The sequence below is a fragment of the Mirounga leonina genome, unplaced genomic scaffold (assembly GCF_011800145.1).
Source record: "Mirounga leonina isolate KUSES-001 unplaced genomic scaffold, KU_Mleo_1.0 Mir_242, whole genome shotgun sequence".
Taxonomy (NCBI): domain Eukaryota; kingdom Metazoa; phylum Chordata; class Mammalia; order Carnivora; family Phocidae; genus Mirounga; species Mirounga leonina.
Window position 1 is genome coordinate 465,553 of NW_023270627.1, and position 18,131 is coordinate 483,683.

Sequence of the window (18,131 nt, forward strand, 5' to 3'; positions counted from 1 at the left end):
GGACATGCCGTCAGAGTATCATAAACTCTTGGATTTGGAAGGGATCCTAGAGCTTTTATTTTATTCCTTCTCAACGAAGGAATCTTTTCTATCTTCTTACTAATAAGTGGCTGTCCAATCTCCAATCACTTCCCCTGGCAGTGAATTTATTTCATTACCCAGATTCATTACCTCTGGGGAAGCTTAATTTTTAGAAAAGCTTTCCTTTCATTGACCGGAAGTCAGACCTAAAATCATAGCATATTCTGATTCAAACCCAGTGCTACTGTGCCCGTTCCCTGAAGCTGCAAGGAAAAAATGAATCTCTTCCACTTGAGAGTCACTTAAACTGTGAAGGCTGCCATCCTCCAGCCCTTCAAGTTTCTTTTTCTTTTTAAATTAAACATCCTTAGTTATTTCAACCATCCCTCTCACATGCTCACCAATTGTTCCCCACTGTTTGAACCCTAGCTTGTTGGGGTCCCATATGCAATTTGGCATTGACCTAAGCAACCACTCCAGGCATGGAGGACAGTGGGAGACTACGACCTTCCTCATTCTGAAACTCTTTTTTTTTTTAACCCATTAGTATTTTATGAATGCTAAGTTTCTCTTGACTCATTGTGGACCCTGCTGAGTACAACCTAATGTTCTATGCCTTTTTTAGAAGTACAATTTAGCTAAATCCATATATCTATGGCTAATTGATTTTCAACAAGGGTGCCAAGACCATTCAATGGAGAAAGAGTAGTCTCTTCAATAAATGGTAGTGGGGGAACTGGATATCGCATGCAAACTCATACCTCACACCGTACATAAACATTAACTCAAAATGGTTCAAAGACCTAAATTTAAGAGATAAATTTAGCTGTGTTTTCTTAGAAATGTTGGCAAGGATGTAGAGTAAGTTGGAACTCTCATGCACGCTGGTGGGACAGTAAAATGTTTCAGCCACTTTGGCAGTTCCTCAGTAAGGTAAATATAGAATTACCATATGATTTAGCAGCTCCATTCCTCCATTGAAAACAGTTCCCTCATTTGAAAACAGATAGTCAAACAAATAATCGTACACAAATGCTCAGAGCAGCTCTATTCATAACAGCCAGAAAGCAGAATTAACCCAAATGTCCACTGAAGGATGAATGGATAAACAAACTGTGGTACATTCATACAATGGAATATTGTTCAGCCACAGAAGGAATGAAATTTTGGTACATGCTATGACATAAATGAACCTTGCAAACATTATGCTAAATAAAGTAAGCCAGACACACACACGCATAATTTAGCCATGTAAGAAACATGCTTGTCTTGTCAACTCAAAATAGAATCATCCTCTACATGGAAATAAGAGCAGGACTTCATAATTATCCTCATGAACGATTTCTTCTTTTTGGATATGGCTCACTGTTCTAGGCTGTGAATCATCCTTCATTCTGATTCCATCACTACACACATTTACTCTACCAAACTCTACTGATGGACTGGGCCATGAATCAGGAAAGACGTACCTCTTCTCTGACCAGGAGAGCGGAGCACTGCAAAGGGACGCCCATCATCTTGTGTGGGTTCCATGTCACAGAGTTGGCCCTAAAGGAAAGAAATGGAGTTAAGAGGGTGGCACCTATGACAGGCTCAGGCTACAAGGTCTTGTGCCGGGCCAACAGAGCTTTGAGGTTCTTAGCATTGTTTCTCAGACTCCTGGATGACACTAAGTTTACAACATAAGATGTGGACTCTTAAACCTACAACCTTTTTTTTGTCTACAGAGAGAGTAGGCGAGGATGGGCATCTTCATGCGGCTCCCCCTTAGCTTCCATGGAGGAATTCAGCCAGCCTCCATGTGATCTGAGAGTCCCTTTGAGTGACTGGGATCATCCAGTCCAGCATCCCGCCTTTGGCGGCCAAGGAGGAGGGCACCAAGCAGGTGAAGGGGCTGTCCTCACGTGCCTCTATTGTTCCTGGAGGCATTACCATAGTGGCCTGGGGTGTAAAGCGATGGCTTATTTCACTGCTTAGTTTTGTTCTTCTCACCCATCTCTCCTTCTTCCTCTTCAATTGATTATTACATTTTTCATATCTGTCCTTTCATAATAGCTTCTAGTTCATCCCATTTTCATCTCTTCTCTGACCCAGACACGTCCTTCTAGACCACAGGTGGGATATGCTATGGTTCCTATAGCAGTTTTCAATCTATTTTGTCCCAACACACTTGAGAAATACAATGCTCTCCTATCAGTAATAGATATTGTCAGGGATTTATGCTATTTGAAAAGTCTAAACCATAATTCTGGGTCAGATTCTTATAATAATAATAATAATAATAATAATAATAATAATAATAATAATGCCATCAAGGGCGAGCACAGGCCATGTATTCAGTCTTATGTCCTTGCTCTATCCCATACCCATTTTCATTTTTCATGACACCATTTTCATCACACCAGATTATTATTATTTTTTTTTAAAGATTTTATTTGACACAGAGAGAGAGACAGCGAGAGAGGGAACACAAGCAGGGGGAGTGGGAGAGTGAGAAGTAGGCTTCCTGCAGAGTAGGGAGCCCGATGTGGGGCTCGATCCCAGGACCATGGGATCATGACCTGAGCTGAAGGCAGACGCTTAACGACTGAGCCACCCAGGTGCCCCACACCAGATTATTTTTTATTCTCAGAAAATTCTATTCTCATGCTCCTGGGTCTCTTAATGTTATTTCTTCTTCCTGGAATGTCATCTCTCTTTGCTCCACTTGGCTAAATCTTACTTATTCTTTAAGTCCCAGATCAAGTGTTATTTTCTCTGCAGACTTCCTCAACTTCATTCAACTTCTCTCTCTCACTCCCGCTGAACTGCTCCAACCAGCTCCTCCTTTGGCTCCCAGGGAAAGCAAGTGTCCCCTCCATGAGTGAGTTCCCATCGCTCACTTCACGGGTTTATCAGGCAAGGTGAGCCCCTGTGCATGTCTTCTGAGAGCCTAAGGGGTCCTTGGGGATGAGAATCATGAATGTGACCTTGGTATAAACAGACTCACAGGAGGAGGGAAAGTAGAGCTACCCATGGCAGCTGGCTCCAGAGTCCTGCAGATCGCTGGCCCTCCTCTGGCTGAACAACAGACTTGGGCTCACCTGCTCCCAGCACTCGAGTTGCTTCCCAAGCCCAAGAACCTTGGGAAGAAATGAGAAGCTGGGAAACATCCCATTCTTCTATCTGATGAGTGGTGGGCATCAGTTGGCCAGTCAGAGAAGGTTTTCTGGCCTGCGGATCTCATCTGAATCAGTAAATAGGCCAGCTCATCTTCTGATACACAGTAAGCATTAAACAAGTTTGGCTCCTACTATTGATTTCAATTCTATCATTTACACACTGTGGAACTTTGAGCACATATACACTGCTTCTAGAATATTCTACAGCTCCATGCCTAATCCTGATGAAACTCAGCTTTGTCGGTAATGACACTTGATGGAGGAGAGAATAACTGTTCATTTCTCTGACTGGAGGTGTTTGTTTCGATGCTGTGGCCAACTTGTCTAAATTTTTAGAGTAGATGCTGTCGAGGCCCACGACTACCCGTCACTGAGTTCCTTGTCCTGCCTCTCTCGCAGAAGGGCTGCCTCATAAAGATGGCAAAAAGCTGCACAGAGTGATTCAATGACATGCCCTTAGTTTGTTTGAGAAATGTTGGCAATTTATGAAAAACAGCCTCAGGTTCATTTCAAAATCTTTTGCTCTGAGGTTCAGTCATGAACCTTCTGTGATTTATTGTAAGTTAGAGAAAACTGACTCCCTGAGGGCTGTTTTAAGATATGTCCTTGTGCCCTCACTTGTACCTCAAACTCAGCAGACCCCACATGAACTCATTAACGTGCCCCTCCTCATCCTTCCAGATCTGTTCTTTCATGTGTGTTCTGTGCCTCAGTGCCTCACACTGTCCTCCTCCCGCACATCTAGCTCTCAAACCTCAGGTGTTAGTATCATTGTCTTCTTTCTGCTCTCCCGATATCACCCCTTGCAGCTCTAGCTTTTTTTTAAAACTTTGTATGAAGTGCTTTATTCTGTGGTACTTGGTGCTTGTAACTTTTGAGGAAGATGCTTCCTAGAGTACAACAAGCTAATGCTAGCTTGGTCAAAGATATCTACAAAAAAATGTCCCCCGTACTTTTCAACATATTATATAAGACTGTAAAGTCTGTCAAGGCAGAGAGTGTGGAATTTCTTAAAGTATTGGAAAATAAGGCAAAAGAAAGTGTTATATACAAAGAGTGTTTAAGCATTCTGTAATATACAGTGGTCTTCATGTAATTAGAGCATGACTTATCTATATATATACACAAAGTTTTTCAGAAGCAAGGGAAGTCAACAGAAGCACTGGTTCTTTAAATTACATGTGGTCCCGTAGACAAGCAGGTCTCTGTGGTGGTTCGTCCTGTTGCATGGAAGCCACATGGCTGGGTTCATCCACTTATTTCCCTCCCAGCCGCTACCGCCCGGGTTTTCACCCTTAGCTTCTGCCATCACCGCTACCCCTCACCTGGACATTCTCGAGAGCTCAGTGGCTTCTACTGGGTCCCTGGCCTCCATCTCCTCCCAAATCCAGAGCTGTCTCTCCAAAGGGCAGGTGAGATCATATGACTCGTCTCCTCACTGCCCCCCTGCCCCCTCCCCATGGCTGCTAATGCAGGGGCTTTCACCCCCCCTCCCAATCTGAGAAATATAATGCTCTCCATGCAAAATAATGGCTCTGAGAGCAGGGATTCTCAGCTCAGGGATTTATGTTGATCCTGACTTGGTCCTGTGGGCAGGCCCTCCACTGAGACTCCCCGGGCAGGACTTGTGGACACTCCATGAGCTCCCTACTCACTGCCGTGAGTCCCTCTCAGTCTCCATCCAAACTTATCTGGACTTCCTCCAAGGACCCTTTCAAACCTCCGTGCCCTTGCTCTTCACCTTGAATGTCCATCTTCCACTTCCGCCTGACACAGCCCCAATGCCCACCCCTGCGCGAAGGCTTCCGTGAATAACCCCGTTTAGCAGGAATCATCCCTTTCTCTGCGCTTGCCAGTCAGCTCTCTTGTCTGTCTCTTGAGCCTTTACTTTCTCTGCCTTGAAGTTTAACCCATCATTGACTGCCACTCTTCCCTACCAGATTCTAAGCCCTTTGAAAATAGGCTTCACACCATATTCGTCTTTGTGCCCTCACTGGGCCTGGTGCTGCGCCTTGCATATGGCAGAGGTTCAGTCACTACTGAGCTGAATTTCTAAACCGCCGGCTCTCGGGACAGGAGTGCGGGCAGTGATTGGTAACATGGCAGAAGCAGGGCCAGGACCTTCAGCCGGGCCCGAAAGCCTTGAGAGGGGGCCACCGCAAAGGGAGATTACAGGCAAACAGCAGCCTGCTGTGGGAGGGATTAAAGAAGACAGTTTACAATGCCCAGAAGCGTACTTGGGAGCGTTAGGGCTCTGGGCACACCCTCTCAGCTACGCCGTCTCTAGAAAATTTGACAGCATTAGCAAGAAGAACGCTGCTTTTTGAGAGTTTGGTAGGTACTCAAAGGGAGTGCCAGGTAGGCTCTGGTGACTTGTGCCATTTTGTTGTGAAGAGGGCACTCTGGGGACCCTGTGACCACGGGGAAACCTCTTGATCTGGGGACAAGAATTGACCATGGATTTCCTCTGTTTTAGAGTGAATCCTTGGGAACACGTGTGCCCCCAAGTGGGGCAAATTTTTGTCCCTAAACTTATGTCCATGCCCATTATGCCCAGGGGTTTCCACTGGCTCTATGAGCTTATTCACCAAAGACGATGTGCCTTTTGCTAATAAGTCAGCAAGACGGATACTCTCGGGTACAGAGGTGGTAGTCCCTCTTTTTTGGGGACTTCATCTTTGGCTCTTCCACTTTATAGATTTAGGTACAATACGGTTTCAGAACTGCGGCAATTGGAGGAGACTATGTTCCACGGTGAATGTTCTAAGTTTTGCTCTGAAATAACAGTCTTTAGTACAAAAGTGTGTGGGTGTTTATTTTTCTAAGGCTCAGGGTAGGTAATTTAGTGAGCTTTTAAGTCATCACTGGTAGAGGACGCTCCCTGGCTTTTGGCAATCGGAGTCCCAGATGGCATTAAAAGTACAATAATAGACACTTACATTTTGTGCCAGTCAGAAAGAAACTAAAGAAGAGAAGGTACTGTGTACAGGCCGCCTCTCTCTTGAAAGCACGAGAATTCGTTCTTGTTCTGATCATCCAAGCAGGCACCTTCCAAGCCGTTCTTTTTTTTTTTTTTTTCCCCATCATCTCTCCCTGTGTAGTGCATTGCCTTCTCCTTAAGCGTCTGGTTCCATAGAGATCTTCACGGCAAAAAGGAATTGGGCATGGGAGAAGCCCCAGAGGACTGGAGCTAAGTGGGAACCTGTCATCAGAGCCCGGGCGGCGATACCCGCCAGCCGCTGACCCCAGCTGGCAGACTCACGGACGGCTACCCTGCTGACTTGGGCCTCAGCGGGTCTCTTGAGTCTTCCACAAATGAGGCAGTGTGCCCCTGACTCTGCCTCTGTGATCCGTGCCCCTCGGGTTCTCTGTGTGTGAGCGGGCCTGGGCATCACGGAGCACGCCGGGGGCATCCTTCTTGGCTTGGCCCCATAGCCAACGCCGACAGATGCTCCCACGCTCCATCGGCCTCACTCCTCATCCCGGAGCAGAAACTGTGCCAAGATATCTGGAGGCAAAGCCAGTGGGAGACTCTTCCTGGGCAGCATCTGGCTACTGGGCAGGGCATGGTGGGCCCTTGGCAGCCTCAGACCAACTCAGGCTTTCTCAGTTAGTTGCCTGGTGTATCAGAGCTCACCTCTGCTGTTGACCTGCCATGGTGTAATGGGAGAATGGGGACGCTGAGCTTCCTCTGTGCACAGTCAGCAAAGCCCGAGGCTGATTTTGCATTCTATAATTTTTTTCCCCTTTTTTCTTCAGACCTGAATATGTTTTATGCTAATCAAATATCACCTCCTTTGGGTTTGGAGGCTTTTCTCAACCATCTACTGCTTAGTCACTGAAAAAAAAGGTGCTTTGCTGCATCCATCAGAGCTATGTAAAAAAAGAAAGTTATCATGGGAATGAAACCATGAGATGAGGTTCTCACAAGTATGTCTTGCTTTCAGCTGGCCGTATTAAACCTCAAACCCATGCTTTCAACACTGATAAATTACAAGGTGCAAAGTTATTTGTTGGTTTGCTTATAGCAGTGGATATTATCCTTTTGTGGAATATGAAAGCTACAGATCTTCTCCCTAGAAAATTATGACCTGTCAACAGGTTTTAAATAATTTGGGTAGTTGGTTCAGAGATTGTAGGAAGGTCATTGCTGAGCCCTCTGGTCAACCACGGACTCCAGTTAGGAATCTCTATTTATTTGAGAAACATTCTGCCTGGGCTACCGGATAGAGGATTTGATGTCTTTTTGTTATTTACACGTAATGTTCATGGGTCTATGACCACACAGATCAAGGCACACAAACACTGCAGAGAATGGGTTCACCTGTGTCTCAAGGGTGTTTGGAAATTGTATGTAACTTGCTTTTCACATTTAGCTTTCACACTTTACATCGTTAGCAAGAAAAGTGGGTGTACCTCTCCACGCCGCTCAGTTTCCATTTGTGCTTCTGGGACATCAGTAATCCCCCACCCCAAGCTGCCTGCAAAAGGAAGATCATATAAGGAACAGGGTAACAGGTCTTTCATTGCCTAGAGTTCTAAAGTTTGGTGTCTTCCAGAATAGCGAGAGTCTCGTGGGGTGAAAGTCATCTCCTCAGGCTCAGGCGACAGGGGGCTGGTCACCTTCTGGCACTAGACTTTCAAAGTTTAAATTGGAAGCTATTCTAAGGTTTCAGGTTCCATCCCACATTTAGACTAGTGTAAGGAGCCAAACTGGGGGCACATTTCTTGTGTCTGCACAAAGGAAAGATCCTTTCCCCCAACGCATCACCACCACTCATAGTCCTAGTAAAGCTCGTGATCTCAGAACAAGAAACCCTGTTGTCTGCCCTGTTGGAAGTACAGAGGATGGGCTAGGGGACTCATTAAGCAGCTTCTGAATTGTAAGGAAAACTCCTTTGGCAAGTCTGGATGATTCCAGAAGGAAGAAGCAGCTTCATAATCCTATTTCACTAATATGTATTTTAGGATAAGATAATTTCCCTGTCAAGAAAAAAGAGAAAGAAAGAAAGAAAGCGGAAAACAAGCAGGAAGAATTTGTGCCAGTTTGTTGAGCGACTAGAACATGCCTCTTAAAAACTCGTACTCAAGTTTGAAGATTTGAATTAGTGTAGTGATGCAGTCATCTCCTTTAAAAAGAAGATGTTAAGGTGGAGATTCATTGGAAAATGTTGGCATTCTTTGTGGGTAAAAATAATCCTAGGATAATTTTAAAGAAAAAAAAAACCTGTTAGGGTATAATTGCCTTTTTTTTTTAGTTTGTTGTAATTTCAGTTTTTTTACACTTTGAAAAATTATCCGATTTTCCAAATGTGTAATATTTTAAGATTTTCTCTAATTTAATTATAAAGAGTATAAACATTTAAGATAATAAGTGATACACTTGGTAAGTTTCAAAGAAAACAAATACAATTGGTTAAAAGATCTCCCTGCTCTGTTTTAAGTAGAAATCCTAGAGGAGAGACCGTAGCACCTGCTGGCTCAGGACGCACAGACACTGTTATTTTTAAAGTTGTCAGGATAATCCTCTTCCGGTTTCAGCTAACAAGCTTTAATAGGCTCTCCAGCTCCGAGACCCAGGTCATGATGGTACTTGAATTGTTCAACTTAGTGTCTTCATTTGTAAAACAGATGGGGTCTCTGGTAGCCTAATGAACAACTCACACTGTGAATCAGGGAAGGAAAAGAAGACTGGTAACCACTATGCAGGGTAACACTGGGATCATGGAAATCTACCTGGTTCAGCCTTAGTAATAGTGGATTAGTAACTAACAGTTTGTAGATAACAGCTGATCTTTGAACCGCACTTTGAGTAATACTGGCCTATGCTTAAATTTCTTCACTTTGTCCTTCTAAATCTTGACTTTTTTTTTTTTTTTTCATTTGAAAATGTTTTGGTGGGCACATCTTCATTTTAGTGCGACTAGGTCTGGAGTCAAAAACATTTGAACTATAATTTATCTTCTTAGCTGGCCCAGCTAAGAAATTGGAAATTTGGTGGCCCATACTTCCTAGCAAGCTGCCAGAGTGTGCTTTCCTCTCCAAATATACAAATACCTGACTTGAGCTTGAGGGTTTTGTTTTTCTGTGTTTTTTTGTTTGTTTGTTTTTTTATCCTCTGGGTTTCCTATGTAAATGTAACTCTTTTTTGCCTTTTTGATCATTCTCCTAGGGAAGTACAACCTGCATGTGTGTAGGCTACATTCCTCCAAGGACGTTATAGGCTGATGAATCAAGAGCTAAGTGCTCAGCTTGGGTACTGGTCATAGAAATAATTTGAATATTATCATGTTGGGGACATTAAGGCAGGTCAGCCTCTGACTTCCTCCAGTCAATGTTGGGTACTGGGTGAGTTGTGGGCTACTTTGTCTCTGCACTCTTCAAAAGCTTAAATCTCCCCATTCTGAAAATAGGCTCCCAAAGGAAAAAAAAAGAGAGAGGGAGAGAGAACATTTCATTCCATGAGCCCCAAATGAATAAATGTGCAAGGATATTTTAGTGGCCGTCCCTATGGGATACTCACATCCACATGCATCCAGATCTTGTACTTTTTGCAAATGTCAGCAACTGCCAAGAGGGGGTCAAATGCTCCATACACGGTGGTCCCAGCTGTGGCGCTCACAAGGAAAGGAACAAATCCCTACACAAACGAGAAAGCCCCAGATAATGTCAAACAGGGCATCACAGATTTTTTTTTTTTTTTTTTGAGCTGATAAAAACAGTGGATATTCTCCCTCTGTCATACACTTCTCCAGTTTTGGAACCATCAAAGGGAGTGTTGACCCCTTGGAGCCTGGGAAGGTATTCACTCTCCAGGATCTGAGTTCTCCAGGACATTCTGTTGGACCTGCCATTTGCCTTAGGAGAACAGACACTTGGTTCTCAGGAGAGGCCACACTGCACCCAGAGGTGAGGAAGTTTTATGGTGCCCCCAAGCCATTTATATATTCCAGGTAGATATTCTACCCCACTTTGTTCACTCTCTAGTCTTCCTTTTTGCTCACGTTCCAGTCTTCCTTTTACATAACAGTCCCCTAGATTGAGCAGGCAAAAGAACAAAGAAGGAAATACAACCGGCCCATTATTCCTATTTAGAAAATCCTGAGATCATTTATTTGGTGTCTTAGAGGGAAGGGTTCATGTGGGATTAGACAATAAGCCATGACCGTTATCTGTCTAAGTAGTCCTCAGTCTGCCTGGCGCTGGCTAAATGAAAATTGCTGGAAGGTAGAAAGAAGAATGCCTCGAACAGAATGAACAGAGCCATGATGTGACAGGCTGTCAGAGTCCGTCTTTAGGTGGCAGCAAAGGTTTAATCTTGGGGTTTATGCTACTAGAAGTAGTTGGAGCACAGGAACAAGGGGAACCTCCTGCTGCCACTTTGCAGAAAAATAGAAAAGGCAGAAGAAAAGAAATAATGTTTTCCTAAATTGATAATAATAAAACGCACCCGTTCTTCTCGTTGAACTAGGAACCGTGGGTCCTATCCACTAAAAGTTACACTAAGGGAGTTCTACAAACCAGCTCTCTGGTTTGTGGGGTTAGAAATGACTTTCTAGGGGCGCCTGGGTGGCTCAGTCGTTAGGCGTCTGCCTTCGGTGCAGGTCATGATCCCAGTGTCCTGGGATCGAGCCCCGCGTCGGGCTCCCTGCTCAGCGGGAAGCCTGCTTCTCCCTCTCCCACTCCCCCTGCTTGTGTTCCCTCTCTCGCTGTGTCTCTCTCTGTCAAATAAATAAATAAAATCTTAAAAAAAAAAAAAAAAAAGAAATGACTTTCTAGAGCTTTGTGGGAATCTGTTGCTGGTCTCCAGAACTTGCTGCTTCTAAGACTTCTAAATTGCATGCCAAAGAAGAAGATGCTTGGAGAGCCAATCATAACCATATTCCTAGGCGGGAAAAATTGGCCCCTTTCAAGTAACCACACCACAGTAACTCATGCTGCATTGGTGTTGTGATATTTTCCACTTGTGAAAATGATCTTTCAACTGTATGTCTGTTTCATGCCAACTCTTAGCACATAGTAAAGCTTTAGAAATTCCTCCAACATCACCGTGTATATTATCACAGTGTGTATTATTTAAACAGCAATTTAGATCTTTCCAAAGCAGAGGCTACAACTCAGAGAAATAAATAATGACTGGGTGCAAAAATCCCATATTCTCAGTAAAGCTGGGAGGTTGAGAACTGGGTCTTCTTTTCAAAACAAAACCAAGGTGGCGGCACCTGGGTGGCTAAGTGTCTGACTCTTGATTGTGGTTCAGATCATGATCTCAGGGTTGTGAGATCGAGCCCTGTGTTGGGCTCTGCACTGGGCGTGGAGCTTGCTTGGGATTCTCCCTCTCCCTTTCCCTATGCCCCCCAACATCCCCCCCAAACAAACAGAAAAACCAAAACTAAAGTGTGTTCTCCACTGGATGGAAACAGAAATATGTACCCTTCGCTTGTTATGGGTTGAATAAAGCTCCCTACAAAAACTTACTTTTTGTTTGGCTTCAAGGATCCTTCTTTCAAGATCAGATGGGATCATTTTCCCCCTGAAAGGAAAAATACACACATTATAGGTTTGCTTCAAATAGTTTACTTTGTTGTCTTTACAAGCAGCCATATCAGGGTAAAAGTTCAACCCTACACAGTGGATAATCATGATCAGTTAAAACAACTCGATGCCTGTTTCCAGGAAGAAATGCAGTTCCTCCCTGAAGGATGCAGGATATAATTTCTGACACATTGAGGAGACTCCTGAGCACACTGTGCTGTTAGAACAGGCACATGTCACTCCATGCCGCACAGAACCCACTTTTTGGGTCATCCTCTTAACTCGGTTAAAACAAGCCTGCTTTGGCGCGAGCCACTTGGCAATGAAAAGTGAGTGCAGAAAAGAGATCTGTGTTCCCAATCTTCAAATGAAGGGAGCTGCAATTTCACATATAGATGACATGCCAAGAAGAGAAATCCATTCTGAAACAATTGAATGAAAATATTAAATAAAAAAATACCTAATTACATTCTAAGTGCTAAAAGCATAAAGCTGGCCAGGAAAACATGGGCTCAAATTTCAAATATTTAGATACATGGACTTTGGAAAAAGAAACATCCTTTCTTTCCTTCCTGAAATGTTTCTTTCCTAAAATAAAAACACAGATAGTGCTTTGCTAATTACAAAACCGCATTATTATAATAGTCAAAGGAGTTGATTTCGACAAGAAGCTGGATGTAGCTAGATGTGTCATCTTAGTCAAATGACTTGATTTCTCTGTGCCTCTCATTACTGTCCCTGGAACAGAGTGATAGTAATATTACTTATGGAGTTATGAGGTTTAAATGAGTTAATAAATGCAAAATTATTTAAAAAGTGCTCGGCATGTGGGAAGCATTTCATAAATGTTAACTTGTATTGTTGAGATTGTTATGTATTATGACATCCTTCTCCCAAGACTTTGGGGGAAAAAATAGGGAAAGGACAGAGTAGTTGCATGGTGCCAGAAGTAGTAAAAAATTCTTTAAGCCAAAATAGCTCTCTTGAGGTTGCTAAACTGGCTTAACTTTTCACATCGGGGTCATCAATCTAGGTTTTTAAAAGGCAATTTGGAAAAATAAATTATGGGCAGGAGGTTGTCACAATAAATGGCTGGGAAACCCTATTGGCGTTTAGGGAGCAGTGAGTTGGGGGGGGTTGGTATTTGTTGCTAGGTCGATAATCCATTCCTGGCTGTCCCTGTGACTTGAGGCACTTCATTACATCTTCTAAGCTTTACATACTGAAATATGTTATTTTATTATAAGTTACTTTCCTAACACCCATTTTATAAAAAATAATTTGGGCATTATGTAGTTAAGTTTTATTTTCTGCGATTTTCATCTCAGGCTCATAAAGGAAGCAGTGCAAACTAGTTGGCATAAAAAGCAGGCATTAGGCCTGAACGCCTTAAGAACCACTAATTTATGTGAAGCTGTTTTCCAAAGGAAGGCAGTTAAAATGCAATTATCTGGCAACAATCATAGACAAGTTACCAGTGATTAGTCAGGCTGGGTTGGAACAAAAGACAGTGAACGTACATTTGGTGCTGAGGGTACAATTCCGGGTCAGAGCCCCCACCTCTGGGGAACTTGGGTGAGATGGGGCTTCTGAAGGAGGGACAGAGGGAACGGAAAGCAGGGGGTGAGGCGGGGACAAGGAGCTCACTCCCTACATCTCTCCCTACACTTCACAGCTCAGCTGGGGTAAGGGGGGGGGGCATCCCACGAAGCAGTGATTTTCCATCTCTCTAGATCAGGCTATGCTCAAACACCTTGCTTCAGCACTGATAGAAACAAAAATTTGTGCAGATTCAGAATAAATTTGGGTATCATAGTTGTCTTTTACATAGTTTTCAGCACATTAAAGTTGCCATTGTATTTTTCTAGGTAAACATGGAAACTGAGAAAGAATTCTCAGAAACAGTTTGCAAATCCCAAATTTTCCCTAGTCTTCCACATACCAAAGGAGAGTAAAAGACTTTCCTCTCCTTTGGAGAGTTTTGGTTGGACAAGTTTGACAGCTGTGATTCACTTGTCTAATCACACCTGGATGTTAAGCATGAGGCAGTAAGGTGTCACCAAGAAGTCACAGATTAGGGTACATTATAATTGGAAGGGGCTGAAGACCTGTTTCTAGTCTAATTGTCTCATTTTTCAAATGAGGAAGCAGGCCAGGAGAAGCGAAGTGACTGCCCAAGATCAAATGTTGGCAAAAGGTTGATTGTAACTGGAAATAAAACACTAAACTTCCTCGAAAGGCCAAACAGATAGGAAACCTATTTAGGAAGACTGGAGTCTTTTACGATAAGATAGATCCTTGCAGATAATATCTGACTTTCCTGGATCAGAGGTGTCATTCAAGCATGCTGAGAAAGCAGTAATGAACAGTGTGTTGCATTTCTCGATCGGAGTTTTGGGGCGGGCTCGTCAAATAACCCAGTTCAGGCAGAAAGTGATGGTTGTGGCTCTTGACTGGGCAGGTTGCAGCCTTTCTTAGGCCCTCTGCCTAAGATACCTGTTTTATCCACTTAGGGACCCAGAACCTGAAGGTGGCCGATCAACATTTGTTGGAGGTATGTGAGCAGAACAGAGAAGTTTAACTCACAGATGATATAGTATCGGGGCCTCTGGAGACAAAACTTTTCATCTTTCTGTTTATCTTAGAATTCGCTGAATTACTTTAGAACAATGGTTCTTAAAATTTAGTGTGCATAAAAAAATCACTTGTGTGTGCCTTTAAAATGCAGATTTCTCGGCCCCGCTCTTAGGGATTTTGATTCAGGAGGTCGATTATGGGGCCTGGGAATTAATTTCTTCCACAAAGATGTATTGAGCGCTTACTCTCGATGTGTCACACACTGTAGGGGGTACTGGGGTACCGGGGGAAACAGACCAGTTTCTACTCTTCAGGGCTTCCATGCTAACAAGAGAAACAAAAAATCACACAGGAAAATAGATAAGACATGCACAGGAATCTGCATTTCTAACAAACACCCCAGATAATTCTGATCTGGATGCACATGTTGGGAAACACTGCTTTAGAAATGGAAATTTTAGCCTGGTAGGCATTTAAACAATCGCGTGACAGACTAGCCAAGTACCATTCACATGACCCATGGTTTTGAGCCATCATGGCTGTAGGGCGGGGAGCAGAAGGAGCTCCAGATATGGATCCTGCGTCCCCTGCTGGTCTATGTGTTGTGGGATGAGAGAACATCTGGGTGACAACCAGCAGGGTCCTCTGAGGACTGGAAGCTGTCTGGCCAGGCCTGGATTTTCCAGACAAACACCTCTTGGTGCAGAGACTTTGGATGGCAGCTGTCGCATTCTGTAGGTCTGGCCTCAAAGTATCTCCATAGCAAAAAATGTATGTCTTTGTTTACACGTCCCTGCCTTTAAGGACACAATTAAGTAGTGACTGATGCTTTTAATGCTGGTCTCTGGTAGCTGTTCATGTTTACGAAAGGGCTGCCATTGAAGTGGGGATTGTTGAATCAGATTGCTGCTTTGGATGTGGCTGCCTTGTGTTGAGATTCCTGATTTTGCAACAGTCTTTATTTATTTATTTATTTATTTATTTATTTATTTATTTATTTATTTATTTAAGAGAGAGAGACACAGTGAGAGAGGGAACACAAGCAGGGGGAGTGGGAGAGGGAGAAGCAGGTTTCCCGCGGAGCAGGGAGCCCGACGCGGGGCTCGATCCCAGGACCCTGGGATCATGACCTGAGCTGAAGGCAGACGCTTGACGACTGAGCCACCCAGGCACCCCGACAGTCTTTAAAAATTTATATAATTCTATAGGGTCAGATAACTTCACAAAATTTCCTGGGCAAAATCCCACAATGGCAGCTAGAGCTGCCAGCAGGAAAATCTCCTCTTTGTGGGAAGAAGCTAAAGACACAGTGGATTTTGGGCCCAGATTCATGAAGGAGAAAGCGAGCTTACCAACAAGAGAATGTTTCCTAGAGAGTTTATACCTCTAGGCAGGCATCCAAATGGTCACAAAGCAGGTGCCTGAGTCACTGGTGACCCTGCTCATTGGCCCTGATGAAACTGTAGGAAATCTACCAGCTTTTCTTAAGTGAGTAGAGCTTGTCTCTGTTCGCAGAGATAGATGTGCAAGGAAGATTGGATGTGTGACTCCTTCCTGTTAGAAACTGATTGACATGAGAATCATTGCTAAGAGCAACAGTGCTGGCAGTGATAATGAATCGCCAGCTTCAGAAGCACTCCACGATCTCTGAGCCTCCTGCCAACTCTACAAGGCTTACTATTGTTCTGACCTTGCAGACAAGGAAACTGAGGCTCAGGGAGGCAGGTGAATGGGGCTAGAACTCGGAACGTGGAGACAGAATCTTCAGGTTCTTGCCCCAGGTCCTGTGCTCATTGTGTGTCCTTGAAGAATTCAGTTCTTCCTTTTGCTCATTCCTAAAGTGATGACAACAGTACTTCCCTCACGAGGTTTCCATGAGGATTAAATGAGATAATAAATGGAAGACACTATAAAGCACTGAGTATAAAACTCTACCTATGCGTTTACATATGAGTACATATGAGGTAGTCTGACTATGGTCACTACCAGCTGCGGTTCTAGCGATGAGTGACTCGCCAGATGTCACACAGCTAGTAGGAGGCTGACGGCAAACCCAGAGCTGTCTGATACCAGAAGGCAGGTTCTTAGCACCGCACAAGAGATGTCTTCCAAAGCATTTATGGGGTTCAAACAAAACACCTGCCTATCTGAAAGGTTGCGTTCTAGAGCTGCAATGATGTATGTAAAATTAACACTAGGGTTTTTTGAAACCCTTCAAAGTGAGGAGCTCCTTGATCCCGATTCTATTGGCTATTAGCCCTGTTTAGTAAAATAAAAACTTATCACTTCCTACTAAAACACATTGCTCCATCATCCCTTGATGATACTGTTCCTTCTAGCGTAGTATCCAAATGCTAGAGGAGTAACCAAAATCTGCCAGTTTTTTTGGTTTTGTTTTTTAAGTAGTCGGTGCTGAGTGAAACCGTTTCTTTAACATAGATTGTGATATTGGGATGATAAAGGGAACTCATGGATCCAAGCCAATTTTCAAATTGCTCAGACTGTGTGGTGACTTGAAAATTTCACGGACTGACTGGGGAAACCATTGTTGTAGGAATTGTGGAGCAGAGGGGAAACTTACAAGAGAAATCTCCTGGGAAAAGGGCTCCATGTGTCTCCACATGGCTGCTGCCGGTGTGGGTAAGCTATTCTGGGACATGCCCGGAAGATAGACTAGCAAACAGAAGTCCAAACAGACCATTCAGGAAGTACTAGTATTATGAAACCAAACCCTCTGCTAAAAATTTTTATCATAATTAGAAACAGTGAGCTTCCTCGGTCCCTTTAATGCGCAGTTTGATTCAGAAAAAGAATTTTAGGGGCGCCTGGGTGGCTCAGTCGTTAAGCGTCTGCCTTCGGCTCAGGTCAGGATCCCAGGGTCCTGGGATCGAGTCCCACATCGGGCTCCCTCCTCGGGGGGAAGCCTGCTTCTCCCTCTCCCACTCCCGCTGCTTGTGTTCCCGCTCTCGCTATCTCTGTCTCTGTCAAATAAATAAATAAAATCTTTAAAAAAAAAAAAAAAGAAAAAAAAGAAAAAGAATTTTAACTCTAACAGATAACCATATTTTTCCCTTTTTAGATTTGTTTTCCAATGGGCACAATGGGATCACTTAGCATTACAGCCAGGATAGGGGAGCAGGACAGTTTGGGTGATTTTTGTATCTAATTCTAGTAATTTTTTTTAAAAAATTACTTTCTCCAAAAGCATTTATTTCACACAGACACATACACACACTCTCACTCACTATACAACAATCCAAGTGATGTGCAACCAAGGATGCCAACCATGATGTGGTTAGGAGCTACTTTTGTTTTCACACGAAACCTCCGGATTGCTGCCATTGGGTGCCCTCATTAGAGCTCACAGGGGAGTATGTGACAATAGAAAGTGTCTACAAGCAAGAAGGTGTGCTGGTCATTTCTCATCACTGCCTCAACTTCCCCAAGCTGCCACTCCTCTTTCTTGAACATACTGGTAGAGAAAAGAGGATTATGATAAGAAGTTCAATTCACCATGTAAGAAAGCATACTCGGCTATTCTAAATAACTTTTGAGTCAGGGAGGAAATCAAAACTGCAATTACAGAACATTAAAAATTAATGACATGGGAATACTACATGTAAAAATATGAGAAGCATCCTAAATCATTCTCAGAGAAAAATGAATAGCCTGGCATGCTTTTGAAATTAAATAACAGAGAATGAAAATAGCTAAATATTTAATCCAAGAAGCTAGGAAAATGAAAACAAACAATGTAGGCAGAGAGAATGAATGGATTTTTCAATGAATTAGAAACTTTATATGGTAGACTGAATTACTAAATTCAAAAGCTGGTAT

At 43.4% G+C, this 18,131-nt stretch overlaps 1 protein-coding gene across 1 annotated transcript in view; it reads right to left on the bottom strand.

Annotated features, from left to right (window-relative positions):
• GAD2 (glutamate decarboxylase 2) overlaps positions 1-18,131 on the bottom strand; it is a 78,763-nt gene that overhangs the window by 18,746 nt on the left and 41,886 nt on the right. Inside the window, exons 9-12 of the mRNA XM_035029475.1 lie at positions 11,661-11,715; positions 9,706-9,822; positions 7,599-7,663; positions 1,491-1,569 (exon numbers count right to left, since the gene is read on the bottom strand). Of these exons, the coding sequence (XP_034885366.1) occupies positions 1,491-1,569; positions 7,599-7,663; positions 9,706-9,822; positions 11,661-11,715 (316 nt within the window). The remainder of the gene's footprint in view (positions 1-1,490; positions 1,570-7,598; positions 7,664-9,705; positions 9,823-11,660; positions 11,716-18,131) is intronic.